This window comes from Cornus florida, unplaced genomic scaffold, assembly GCF_030987335.1.
Source record: "Cornus florida cultivar Cherokee Brave unplaced genomic scaffold, ASM3098733v1 CherokeeBrave_3.0.0_Hap2_Chr11, whole genome shotgun sequence".
NCBI lineage: Eukaryota > Viridiplantae > Streptophyta > Magnoliopsida > Cornales > Cornaceae > Cornus > Cornus florida.
Genome location: NW_026775581.1, coordinates 36,056,332 through 36,070,971, shown reverse-complemented (window position 1 = coordinate 36,070,971; position 14,640 = coordinate 36,056,332). Strand labels below are relative to the sequence as shown.

General features: G+C 42.0%; 1 protein-coding gene across 1 annotated transcript in view; it reads left to right on the top strand.

The window, feature by feature from the left end:
• Positions 1-1,176: 1,176 nt before the first annotated feature.
• The window catches only part of LOC132280954 (protein ROOT HAIR DEFECTIVE 3 homolog 2-like), a 51,450-nt gene continuing 37,986 nt past the window's right edge, over positions 1,177-14,640 (top strand). Inside the window, exon 1 of the mRNA XM_059782701.1 lies at positions 1,177-1,497. Within this exon, the coding sequence (XP_059638684.1) occupies positions 1,344-1,497 (154 nt within the window). The 5' untranslated portion in view covers positions 1,177-1,343. The remainder of the gene's footprint in view (positions 1,498-14,640) is intronic.

Genomic DNA, 14,640 nt, shown 5'->3' with positions numbered 1-14,640 from the left:
TTTTAAAACTGTGGCAAAAAAGGCATTCTAAAAAACTGTTTTTCTTGTAGTGTCTCCAATTCTCCTTTAACTTATCACATGCACTTGTGATACACGCTTTTTAAAAAATATTTGTATTACATTAACTTTTTCTCATACAATTTTTATTCCACTACATATGAAACTTGTCAAATTATTAAAAAGTAAATAAAAAATGCGTTAGGAATCCCATCTATACAAATTGCACCTTCGCCTATAAAACAAAAATAATTAAAAAAAATAAAAAATAAAATTGATAGATATATATTTACTTGACAAAAAAAAAAAAAAAAAAAAAATCACACCTATCTATATCTTTTATAGAACATTACTTTAAAAGTAAGTACCACTCTCCTACTTTAAATTTTACTATAGAAATATTTTTTTCATTTACCGTATGAAAATTCAAACTTTCACCATGTTTGAAAGACACTAGTAGACAATACAACTTCAATAAATTTTATTGGGTAATACTATGGATACTCAGACGAGGGAGAGAATAAAAGAAGAAGAAGAACCCAAGTTGAAGTTTCAGCCGAAGAGTGCGGGAATGGTACGAAAAGAGGCCGATTGAGTGCGGGGAAAGTTAAAATAACCCAAGTTTTTCTCTTTTTGGAATTGGTAGGAGAACTAGATATATATATATCCTTTCCCATCATTTGGAGAGAAAATATACTACTAGTATGATTTACGCATAACATGGCTATCCTCCATGCTTGGACCTTTTATTCTCTCTCTCTCTCTCTCTTTTCTCTCTCTAACCGGTCTCTCTAACCGATCTACATTTTATATCTATAATCAAACAATAAAATAAGAATGGTCATTTTATTCTATTCTATTTTAAATTTTACTATATATATATATATATATATATATATATATATATATTTTTCATTTACCCTATGAATCACCATGTTTGAAAGACACTGTAGACAATACAACTTCTATAAATTTTATTGGGTAATACTATGGATACAATAAAAGAAGAAGAATAACCCAAGTTGAAGTTTTAGCAAAGGAGTGCGGGAGTGGTACGAAAAGAGGCAGATTGAGTGCGGGGGAAGTTAGAATAACCCAAGTTTTTTTCTTTTTGGAATTGGTTGGAGAACTATATATATATAACGAGGCTATCCTTTCTCTGATAAAAAGAGACTACAACTCCTTGTTTGTACCTTGGTACTCTCTCTCTCTCTGTTTTCTCTCTCTAACCTGTCTACGTCTGACAGAAAAGCCCTAGCTTCTTTGCAATTCCTATATATACACTTTGTTAGTGTGTAGCTGTGTATACAAGCGTTTCGAGTATTATCTGTGTATATATATTAGTCATGGTTGGACTAGAAGAATGCTGTGCCACGCAATTGATTGACGGACATGGCAATTTCAATGTCGTCGGTCTCCAAAGTTTCATGAAGACTGTGAAGCTCGCCGAGTGCGGTCTTTCCTATGCTGTCGTCGCAATCATGGGTCCACAAAGCAGTGGTTTGTGGTTTGCTCTATTACCTGCTACTTTCTAATCGACTTACTTGTATGTTTACTTGAATTGAGCTCCTTCAACATTCAGTCGTGTACAGAGAGCTTGGGTTTCTAGTTGCCTACCACCAAAAAACAAAGAAAGGCCAAAAAAAAAAAAAAAAAAAAAAAAAAAAAAAAAAAAAAAAACACCAACTTGGGTCTTTAGTTACGAGGTTTATAATTCTTAGGACCATTTTCTTTGTGTTAAGCATGTCTGTTCAGAGTTTGGGTTTTATAGATTGTGGTCATTTTTAATGTTTTTCCGTCCATTTATGCGGACATATAGCTGAGTTAACTCAATCGAATTCCTTAATGCTATATAGTGTTCCATATATACATACAGGGGGAAAGTCTGAAAAACATCCGTATAGTTTTTAATTTGTGCAAATTATACCTCTATTGTTTTATTTGTTTATATAAATTCATACTTAGATATGAAAATGTGCTACTAAGTACCTCTGGTAAAAAATTCTGTAGAAAATGGACGTTAGTTGGCACATGACCATTTTAAGACCTTAAATACCAAAATTGCCCTTCCTTATATCCAAAATGCCCTTAGGCATTTCTTCTGTACTTCTCACATATGCTTCTTCGGACACGTTTCCACCAAATGATCAATTCTCTGACAAGGATAACATACCTGAGGCAACCATTCCTATTCCAAACTTGATAGCACAATCCCAGCCCAACCATTCTCTGACAATGGTGAAATTGATGTTATTGGGCTGGGATTGTGCTATCAAGTTTGGAATAGGAATGGTTGCCTCAGGTATGTTATCCTTGTCAGAGAATTGATCATTTGGTGGAAACGTGTCCGAAGAAGCATACGTGAGAAGTACAGAAGAAATTCACTGACTTATCAGCAGGAGTGGATGATGTTTACAAGGATACGACGGAGCTAAGTCGTACGGCTTTCACTCCCGTCTTGCCCATTCCCAGAGCTGTCCCCCTATAGATATATATATCATCTCTCTATCAACCGTCGTTTCTGGATAGGGACGATTCCCCCAGAATTATAAGAGATTTCCATGTTCAACAATGGTTTCCAGAGAGTGCGATTGAAGGACCAATTGCTTTATTTGCCCTTGTTCAATTGCACACCAATTTCAGAAAAGATAAAAAAAAAAAAAAAAAAAAACTTACCATAACTCATCATGAAATACTTATATTTATATACTATATATATATATATATATATATATACATATGTATATATATAAATAAGTCATAAAGAACTCGTCAATCAGCTCCAACCCAACTTGTCCAACAATTTCTCCCCTAAATCAAGAAATCCCATTCCATCTCTAATCCCAACTTCTGCATACCTCCGAATTAACACCGTACTCCCAAACCCCAAATATCACGACGTCGTAGATTTCATCCTCTCCCAAGCCAACTCCCTCTCCCTTTAATCCCAAACCCTAGAGTTCGTCAAGATCCGATTTTGCTGCGGACTTATGCTTTCTCCGGCGATGTTGACATTCCGGCGAACACCGGCTCTGTATCTGTAACTCGAAGGATGCAATTCGTTCCCGAATCTTCTTTTAATTGGTGACCTTGATGGCCTTATCACGATTATTGAGTCTTCTCTGTTGTAGAGAGAGTGAGAGAGCGTGTGTAAACTGAGGCGACAGAAGAGATTGTGAATATGTCCCAACTTGAAACGGTGTGTGTAGGTGCAAAATTCCGCTCAACCAATAATGATTGAGAAAAATCAAACAACTCACTCAAAAACAATAAAAATAAATAAGAATAGTGTATAGAAAAGCGTAGAATTGCTTGATTCCTTTATTGGAGGTCTGGGCCTCTATTTATACACAAATAGTATAGTAGAATCATAGTAGGACTCGCATTGCTTGTCCTCCAATCCTTTTCCATGTACAATATTCTCCTTAAATGGAGTTCTTTTCTTTGTATAACTCTTCCTATGTAAAATATCTCTCATACGGAAACTTCCTTTGTGTTAAGTCCTTTTCTTATTAGGACTAGACCATAGATGGTGTAGTTGGGCCGGATATAATATGGGTTGGATGACTTCATGAAGGGGCCGGTACTTCCAATGAGGTGATATTGGGCTGGTTAAGGCTTTCATCCAGTGTTAAAGGTCCAACATAAGTGGTATTGGGCTGAAAGATAATATAATTTGGGCTTGATCCGGACGGGCCTCATATGTCATTGGAATGTAGATATGTGTAGTGATGACGTGTACGCTTCTTATTGGAGGGAGTTTTTTTCCCTCCACACTTTGCCCCAAATTTCATTTTTAATTGAGTGGCGGCTCCCATTAAAGAGGGAATTGAAATCGGTTTTTTACTTTGCTTCAGAGACGGTTCGAGGACTTTCATTATTACTCCGTCGTACAAGATTCTGCAAGAGTTACATTCGCCCTAGCTGCACTCCTACGTTCTTCATTCCATCGCTTTGTCAGGTTAGTTTTTTTTTGCATCTTTCTCTTCAATCTTTCATTATAAGTACTTCATCTACTTCCGAACGTATAGACATTGGGGATTCTGAATCCACAGCTTCATCTTCCCCCGTTCGCATTAGGGTTCCCCCTCCTAGGGTTTCTACAGATCGTCTTTCGTTGAATTAATTAGGTACTTCCCCCCTTCCAGCCGAGACATCCACCTCAGGCTCTGATAATGTTCTTACTCATGAAGAGAGGAAAGCAATCATCTCTATTCGCCGCATCAAGTTCTATGTTGCTTCAGTAATGGAAGAATTTGATATTCCTGAGGGAGTAGAAATTGTAGAATATCCCGAGGGTGCTGATTTTACCTCCGGCGAGGGAATTGAAGAGAGTGAGTTGCTTCTTTCGGTCGGGCATCTTAGCGCCCTCCGGTTCCCTCTTCACTCCTTCTATCATTTAGTTTTCAACAAGTTAGGTCTTGCCCCCCTTCAGGTAAATCCTAATTTCTTTCGCATCTTTTCGGCACTGTTGGTGCGCCGGAAATTAGAGGCTCTGGATTTAACCTTTGCCGACCTTCTGCTTACGTATAATATATCTAAGCATGGGACCGAGCCTGGTCGCTTCTTTTTTACCTCTACCCTTCATCAGAGGATATGCACGAACCTTCCTTCATCCGAGAAGAAGTGGAAAGAAATGATGGTTATAGTTAAAGGAAAATGGTCCGTGCCCCAATCAATTACGCTCCCCATCCCGCGCAAGTTCGAGAAGTTAGGTATAGAATAATTAACCTCCCTTCATACCAAGTGTTCTGGCTATTTTCCTTGCCAAGTCTTAATGTTTCGCCGTACTTATGAGTTTCTTGGTATTTTTTCAGTTACATTTCCATCTTCCGTAGCAAGGAACAAACTTTCTTTTCTTGAGGAACGAGTCTGGAGTGACCCCTCGCCTATCGAGGACCTGCTAACTTCTTCAAATCTCAAGGATATTGCCTCCAGTGCTGTTGCTGCAGACCTCATGGATCTGTCTCTACCATCCTTTGATAGTTTCCCCATGACTGAGGAGGAGATACGGAGGGCTGAGGCTTTAAAAAAGAAAGCTGAAGATGCCCAACCCTTGGTCGTTATTAGGTCTACTGAGGGTGAGGTGGAGGTTGAGGAACCACCAATGAAGAAATCTCGCCTCAACCCCCCATTCTCTAGCAAGGGCAAGGTCCCTTCTAAAAGTAGAGGGAAAAAGGCTGGAGAGGCCGAACTTGAAGATGAAGTCAGGGCATATGTTCTGGCTGAAACTGGGGCTCCTTGGACTCCTTCCTTCACCAGGGCTGACAAGTCAGTCCTGCATTCAGGGGATTCTGTGATCACAGACCCTTCAGCTGCACTGGCTGTGGCCCGAGGGATGTGGCTCCCAAAGGACGAGGAAGCCATCAGCCAAATGGGGTTGGAACAACTACTCTCCTCTGCCCCGGTCCGGGCCATAGAGGTTCGTATTGCTCCTTCAGAATTATGTTACTCTTGCTTACTTATGTTTCCATTTATGCTCATATTTGTTCCTCTATTATCTTTTTATACAGAGTCTATACCACACCATGGCCCTCTGCGCCACTGCTGAAGCCCAATCCCTCTCCATCAAGAAGCTAGAGAAGGATCTTGACAATGCAGAGAAGAGAGCCACCACTGCCTCTACCAATCTGAAGATAGCTACTGAAGCCAAGGATGTGTATAAGAGGCAGTTGGCTGCCTCTAAGGCTAAGGTGGATTCTCTTCAGGCCGAAATTCAACGCCTGACCGAGGCTCTTACTGCTTGCTTCAAGGCGGGGAAGCAAATGCAGGGGCGCTACTCCTGTCTGGCACACCTGGCTAGTGCTAAAGCATTCCGGTCTGGCTATAATCAGGGCTCAGGCCCTAAGACAATGGATCCGGACGCTTTTGACAAGCAGGTGGGGGTGCACTTCCCATATAATGAAGGGCCACAGGCTTTGGAAGCTGAAATCCGCTTTGCCGAGATGGTGAAGGCATACCTGAAGGGTACTCCTAGCTCTTCTGCCCCTGCGGCTTCAATTCCTCCTACCCCAAGTCCTACCGTAATGGATGCTTTTGAATCTACTCCCTTCGATCCGAAGAGAAAGTAGAACCATGTATTTTGTTTTTATTGACAGTATATTTGGGATAATAAATATAATTTTTGTTTTAGGCTTTTAATGCCTGATTTGTTTTTGATGTATGCTTTTGATATTATTCATACTTTTCTGACTGGTAATGTTTTTATGACAAACAAAACACATTGTCTTTATGCTTCGAATTTATGCTATCCGAGAAAAAGTAAGGATGATGGGAAGAAGGAGATCCTTTTAACAGTTTAATTGACATCTCAGGATGATTCATATGGACAATGATCTAACTGTTAAGTGAACTCTTCTTGCCTTTGACTTGCCTGCAGTAAACGTATACATACTCTTTCTTTCTCGTGTGTTCCTGATGTGGGGTGGATCATGATGAACTTATGATATATCCATAGGGTATTAAACACTTGGAGTCTGGAGGAAAAAGTTCTAATCCGGCCACCAGAGGTCTAAAGCGAATTGTTCCTCGGCACTGAGTCGTGGAGGAATATTGCTGAATAGGACACTTAGGGTCCGAAGCTGTCTCGGACACTTAGGATCCGAGGCGAATTGTTCCTCGGCACTGAGTCGTGGAGAAATATTGCTGAATAGGACACTTAGGGTCTGAAGCTGTCTCGGACACTTGGGATCCGAGGCGAATTGTTCCTCGGCACTGAGTCGTGGAGGAATATTGCTGAATAGGACACTTAGGGTCTGAAGCTGTCTCGGACACTTAGGATCCGAGGCGAATTGTTCCTCGGCACTGAGTCGTGGAGGAATATTGCTGAATAGGACACTTAGGGTCCGAAGCTGTCTCGGACACTTAGGATCCGAGGCGAATTGTGTGTTCGTTCTATTTTTAAACGATGTGGGACAATAGTAATACAAAAAATAAACCAACCACCCATAAAGATCCACTTGGCATGATTGCTTTCTTTCGCCAATCAGTGTTTACTCTTTGCATAACAACAATGAAGTTGATCAAGGGAAATTTTGACAATCTTAAAGAGGGAAACTTAAATTTCATTAAACGAAATAAATTGAAATGAAAAACTTGTGATTGAAATTATTAAAAATTGCCAACTGTAACTGTAATAATCAACTGTAATTGTAATAACCGTACCACTGTGGTAACATCATGGCATATAGGTATGGATCCCCCTTGTTATAAAAATAGAAACATACATACGATATTGACAATGTTGGCTAGTGGTAATACCTTTTGAGGTGGATGGCATTCCATGGACGTGCAATAGGACGCCAATCAACTTCAGCCAACCGATAAGCTCCTTTCCCTACCACTTCGGTAATCCTGTAGGGTCCTGTCCAGTTGGGTTCCAACTTTTTAACATACGCTGTCTCCTGCTTCATAACCCAATCGCCAACCAAGAACCTACGGTACCGAACACGCTTGTTATAACTGTTACACACCTGCTGTTGGTATGCTGCGAGCCGAATTGCTGCGGCATCTCTCATTTCGTCCACAAGATCAAGGCTATGTTCGAGTTGTTGCTCATTGTTCCCTTCCAGTAGCAAGGATGTCTGAAGGGTTGGGATTATTGACTCGGTAGGAATGACAGCTTCGGATCCATATGCCATAGCAAATGGGCTTTCTCCCGTGGGTCGTCTTGGAGTGGTTCGATAGGCCCAGAGCACTTGGGGGAGATTCTCGTACCATTTTGTCTTCAATTTCTCTAATTTTTTCTTTAAGCACCCAAATATCATGCGATTAGTTATTTCAGCTTGCCCATTGCCTTGTGGATGACTAACTGCAGCCAATTTTTGCAGGATTCCATTTTCGTTAAAGAACTTTCTTGTACTTCTATTATCGAGGTTCTTACCATTGTCCATTACGATGACTTTTGGTACCCCAAACCGGCAAATAATGTTGCTCCAAATGAAATGCTTTACTTCTTCGTGGGTGACGCTAGAGAAGGCTTCAGCTTCCACCCACTTGGTGAAGTAATCCGTAGCCAGAAGCACATGCTCCTTTTTTTCCACGGTTTTGGGTAACAGTCCTACTACATCAATCCCCCATTAGGCGAACGGCCATGGATTAGCCATGGCATGCAAACCTTCGGCAGGTTGATGCTTTATTGGACCATGGCGCTGACACTTGTCACATCTTCTTGAGTATTCTTCGGCATTCCGAGCCAAGTATGGCCAAAAATAGCCTTGGGTTAGAATTTTGTGTGCAAGGGATCTTCCTCCCGAGTGATTTCCACAATCTCCTTCATGAATTTGTTTTAGAATTGTGAGAGCCTCAGTAGGGGTTAAACACTTGAGATAAGGACCGGAGAATGACCTACGGTATAACTGGTTATTGATGATTGAGTATTTAGCCGCGGTAAGCCTAAGCTTCCTTGCCTCAGCTTTTTGATTTGGGAGAACTCCCTCATTGAGGTAGGCCTCGATTGGATCAATCCAGCATGGCTCGCGTGGAACTTCCGGGATCATCATCACCTCTTGCCGGGGATTAATGCTAGGTTCTTCGAGGACATCGATTGGAACAAGCCGAATCAACTCTTCGTCTGAAGATGATGCGGCTGCGGCCAATCGATCTGCTTCGGCATTTTCATCTCGTGGTACCTGATGGAATTCGATTTGATCGAACTCCCGGATGGCACTCTCTACAGTATCTTTGTATGACTTCATACGTTCCTCCTTGGGATAATAGTGCCCTGTCACTTGATTGATCACAAGCTGTGAGTCACTAAAAACTTTTAAACACCGTACCTGTAGCTGTTTAGCTAGCCGAAGTCCGGCAAGCAACGCCTCATACTCGGCCTCGTTATTAGTAGCTGGGAAATCTAGCCAAATTGACTGTTGCAGCTTGGTACCCTCGGGTGTTGTGATGTCAATCCCGGCCCCTGCCCTTTTCTGGTTGGAAGAGCCACCAACCCGTAACTCCCAGTACGGCTCTTGAAGTGTCGGCTCCTCAAATTGATCTTCATACTCCAGTAGGAAATCCGCTACTGACTGCCCCTTGTGAGATACCTTTGGTGCATAGGTGATATCAAAAGAGCTAAGTTCAATAGCCCATTTTGTAATTCAACCAGACAAGTCTGGTTTAGCTAGGATAGCCCGTATAGGGTGATTTGTAAGTACCACTATGCTGTGAGATTCGAAGTAATGTCGAAGTTTCCTCTTGGTATAAATTAAAGCCAGGATTATCTTTTCCGTCTTGCTGTACCGTGTCTCGGCATCCGTCATCGTTTTGCTTGTGTAAAAGATTGGGTGCTGAATCTTGCCTCCTTCTTTAATCAACACTGCGCTTGTTGCTACAGCTGATACTGCCAAGTACAGGATGAGAGTGTCTCTGGGCGTTGGAGCAGAAAGGATTGGGGGTTTTGTCATGTAGCTTTTCAATTGATTGAGAACTTCTTGCTGCTGAGGTCCCCACATATCTTTGTTTTTGGATCGAATAGTATCAAAGAAAGGTTTATACTTATCAGATAATCGGGATATGAACCGGCTGAGGGCCGCAACTCGGCCAGTTAGAACTTGCACTTCCTTACAGGTTTTTGGCTCTTGGTTCTGTATGAGTGCCTTTGCCTGAGTTGGGCTTACTTCTATTCCTCTTTTATTTACAATGTGCCCGAGGAACTGTCCTGAAGAGACGGCGAAGGAGCACTTGGTGGGGTTCAGCTTCATATTGTACCTCTTGAGAGTATCAAAGACCTCTTGGAGGTGCTTCGGGTGATCCTCTTTCCGTATACTTTTGACCACCATGTCATCGATATAGGCTTCAACTGTATTCCCTAGTAGATTATTGAAAATTTTATTGACAAGTCGCTGGTAGGTGGCTCCGGCATTCTTTAGACCGAAGGGCATCACTCTGTAGCAGTAAGTGCCCGTCTCTGTGATGAAAGCAGTTTTCTCCTCATCTTCAGGATTCATGGGAATCTGATTATAGCCGAAGTATGCATCGAGGAATGTGAGCCTCTCATTACCTGTCGTAGCATCCACCATTTGATCAATCTTGGGTAGAGGGAAGCTATCTTTTGGGCAAGCTTTGTTAAGGTTGGTATAATCTACGCATACCCTCCATTTCCCATTCTTCTTTTGAACGACTACTACATTTGAGAGCCATTGTGGGTATTGCACCTCTCAAATGAATCCTGCTTGTAATAGTTTATTTACTTCCTCGACTATTATGCGATTCCGTTCAGGTGCGAACCGTTGGTGCCTCTGCTTGACTGGCCTGAATTCTGAGTTAACCCTCAAACTATGGCATGAGACTGTAGGATCGATCCCTACCATGTCCGAGTGATCCCAGGCAAAGACATCCGAATTGCACCGAATGACCCCGATCAATGCTTCCTTCTCTTCGGCTGTGCAAGATGAGCCAATGTAGGTGACCTTTTGAGGTTCTCCGAGGACTACCTCTATAGCTTCGAGGGACTCCTCGGTAGGTGCTTCAGCCTCGGCTTTTTCCTCTACCTTGAGATACTTGGGCAGAGGATACTGTAACTGCTATTTGATTACGTCTTTGGGATTCGTCTCTGACTGAGGTGATTTCGACGCCTTCGTTGCTTTATATAGCGTTAGCATGTAACATTCTTTTGCAGCAACCTGGTCTCCCCAGAGGTCGATGACCTCCCTGCCATCTGGGGATAAACACCTCATTACTTGATGAAGGGTAGAGGGGACTCCGTTCATACGATGAATCCAACCTCTCCCCATAATGAGGTTATAAGATGATGAATCTCCGTCACGACAAAGTTCTCCTTCAGAGTCCTCTTTGCTACAGTAACGGATAGATCGATCACCCCAAGCGGATTCACCTTAGTACCATCAAACCCCATTAGGGGGCTGGAAGTTGGCCTGATGGACGATGGTGAAACCCCCAGTTAATCGAAGGCTGTTTTTGTAATGATGTTGGCGCTACTTCCCGGATCTATCAGCACCCTCCTGATCATATAATTCGCCACTAGGAGGCTGATGACCAAGGGGTCTTCATGCGGGTGCTGGATTCTAGACAGATCATTGTTACCGAATCTAATGTTGATGCTGCCTGGCGCAACCGTGTTTACCGAAGACAATCTTTGTAACTTATGAGCCTCTCTCAGCCTGGATCTGTATAACTCTTCAGACTCTTCATCATCCTCTGACCTTCCGTGTATGGCATGGATAACCTTTACCTGACCGCCCTCTACCCGTCGAGGGTTAACCTTCCGCGGTTTTACGTAATCCTTCGTGGCGAGATACTCCACCAACTCTCCTCTCACTATCATGCTTTTTACCTGTCGCTGAAGGGACCTGCAGTTATTGGTGGTATGCCCATAGTCTCTATGGTAGGCACAATGTTTGCTTTTATCCCTCTGCTCCAAGGGTTATTTCATGGGCTGAGGAGTTGCGAACCTCGTCTTATTCTCTTAGAACAGGAGCACTAAGGTAGTACGGAGAGGGGTAAGCCTGTCCTCTGTCCTTTGCCTCTTCTCAGGCGCTTGGGTGACTTGTGTGGCGGCATGAGGAACCTTCTACATCCTTGTGCTTGCAGCTTTCTCTCTAGACTTGTTTTCCACTGTGATGAGGGTAACGTGCTGTGCACGGTGGGCTACGTTTTCCTCCAACCGAATATAGATTTGTGCCCTAGCGTTCAAAGTCTGCATATCCGGGGGGGAATATTTGATCAAGGATGTGTGAAACTTGGTTCCCTGGATCATTGCCAACTTAAATGTTTCGATTGCCGGGGCAAGGTGGCAATCTGCTATCTCCGAGGCTTCCATGTTAAACCTAGATAAGAAATCTTGCAGAGTTTCTCCCTTCCTTTGCCTTATGGTGAAAAGGCTGGCGATATTTTTCTTCTGCTTCTTATTTCCGCAATACTGGGCTAAGAACATAGTGCACAAGGTCTCATAATCAGGGATAGATTTGTGTGGCCTATTCCTGAACCATTCTAACGCTGCTCCGGTTAAACTGGTAGGAAAAACCTTACACATCCACGGATCGTTATGATCGTCCAGTGCCATCTTTTGCGCATAATGATCGAGATGCCAAGAGGGGTCTCCTGCCCCATCGAACTGGGTGAAGGATGGCATAGTGAACTTCCTTGGTCTCTTCACAAGGTACACATCGTCAGTAAAGGGGGTCTTGACCAAGGAGTTCTTGTGCTCTCTAGCCATCTCGGTTGGTGTCTGAATTCTTAATAGCTTCTTTTCGTCGAAGGCATCTTGTACGCGTGCGCCATCTGGAACGCCATTGGACCATATCGTAAGCCTATGGCTGGACTCGGCCTGTTCGTCCTGTGTTCAACGCGGGAGATTATCCGAAGCAACCGCCTCAGACCTCGTCCCTTGTTGTTGCTGAACCTCATTAGGTCGAGCCCCGTTGGGTGGTGTCCCGTTGGCCGGAGGCTCGTGAACTGGAGGTAAATTCTGGGTAGGGGGGTGGTGCTGCAGCATCGCCTGGTGGTGGTTGTGGCGTTAGCCTGGCCATTGCCATGTGCAGCGTATGAGTTTGCTACTGAAGCGCAGCTATCTGGGCGACACTCGTATCGTTTGCTTGCCGGAGTGTCTCAAATTAGTGCAAGAACTCCTCTCGCATCTTTTGCATCAATTCTATCTGTTGATTCATTGCTGACTCTCCGTTTGACATTCCAGATACGACTAAGGATTTGATTTAAAGAACAAGTGGGAGTATATTTTTATACGATTCCCACAGACGGCGCTAAAGTGTAGGTGCAAAATTCCGCTCAACCAATAATGATTAAGAAAAATCAAACAACTCACTCAAAAACAATAAGAATAAATAAGAATAGTGTATAGAAAAGTGTAGAATTGTTTGATTCCTTTATTGGAGGTCTGGGCCTCTATTTATACACAAATAGTATAGTAGAATCATGGTAGGACTCGCATTGCTTGTCCTCCAATCCTTTTCCATGTACAATATTCTCCTTATATGGAGTTCTTTTCTTTGTATAACTCTTCCTATGTAAAATATCTCTCACACGGAAACTTCCTTTGTGTTGAGTCCTTTTCTTATTAGGACTGGACCATAGATGGTGTAGTTGGGCCGGATGTAATATGGGTTGGATGACTTCATGAAGGGGCCGGTACTTCCAATGAGGTGATATTGGGCTGGTTAAGGCTTTCATCCAGTGTTGAAGGTCCAACGTAAGTGGTATTGGGCTGAAAGATAATATAATTTGGGCTTGATCCGGACGGGCCTCATATGTCCTTGGAATATAGATATGTGTAGTGATGACGTGTACGCTTCTTATTGGAGGGAGCTTTTTTCCCTCCACAGTGTGATAGTGACAATCCGCACCATTTTTAATGTATAAGCCAAGGAGGTGAACAAACAATGAGGTTTATACGCACTATATCGATACCATATGGATGTAATTGCATGCAACCCATGCTAATTTATACTACGTAGTATTGATTTTGTTTTGTACCCTTTTGTAGGAGAGGTTTTGTTTAGTTGAGTCACTTTTAGTAAACATTCAAAAATGAATTTGGTCTTTAGAGGAGTCCCAAGAGATATAATTTGGTGGGCCTACAAAGAAAACAAATTCCCTTGCAAATTATAAAAGAATGCACAAACTAAAGTTCATACCACTTTTGGTTACACTAGTGAGGTTTTCATAAACATTGGATTGAACCAAGGATTGGTGCTAAGCCCATATTTTTTTGCAATTATCTTAGATGAGATAATAAAAGAATTACAAATCTAGATGCCATGGTGCATGATGCTTGCCGGTGATATGGTGCTCTTGGATATCTTTAAATAGAGCTTACCAATAAATTTGGAAATGTGGAGAAATGTTTTAGAATCGAAAGGATTGAGGATATATAAAGCAAACTAAAACCGAGTATATGAAGTATAAATTCAATACAGATTCAAACATTAATAATGTAATGATAACACTTGAACACCAAAAAATTACTCAAAACAATTTGTTATCTAGGATCAATAATACACAAATGGAGAAATAGATAACGTTATAACTAGTAGGATTGGAGCGGGGTGGACAAAATGGTGATAAGTTAGTGGGTTTTATGTTATAAAATAAATAAAACATATTCTAAAAGGAAAATTATATAGGACTGTTAGTAGACTAACTATGTTGTGTGGAGCGATATGTTGGGTTCTAAAAAAGAAACAAGAACAGATAGGGTTTGGACATATACATCAGAAACCTAGCACCCATTGGTGAGAAAATTATAGAGACTAGTTAGGACACATACATCAGAAACCTAGAGACACGTTGGTCAAACGAGGAAAACTAGTTGTAATAAGAGGTAAGAGACGAAAAGGACGACCGAAAATGATGATTAAATATTAAGGAAGACTAGTTGTAATAAGTGGATTATACCTCTTTTTTTTCACTTTTATTTTCCGTTGGTGGTTCCTACTGTCCAATCACTTATTATGGGTATGATGATTAAATGAACATGGTTTACAAGGGTTAACTTACAGGGGAGGTTTGAGGTTTGTTCCTTGTTTTACTGGTGTTGCATCGGTAAAAGGGATGGGGAGTTAATGGATCACCTCCTCCTACATTGCCATGTTGCTCAAGGCTGTTGGAACCTTATTTTTGGTTGTTCGGCATCCATTGGGTTATGCCTCGGTATCCGAGGGATTTGATTGATGC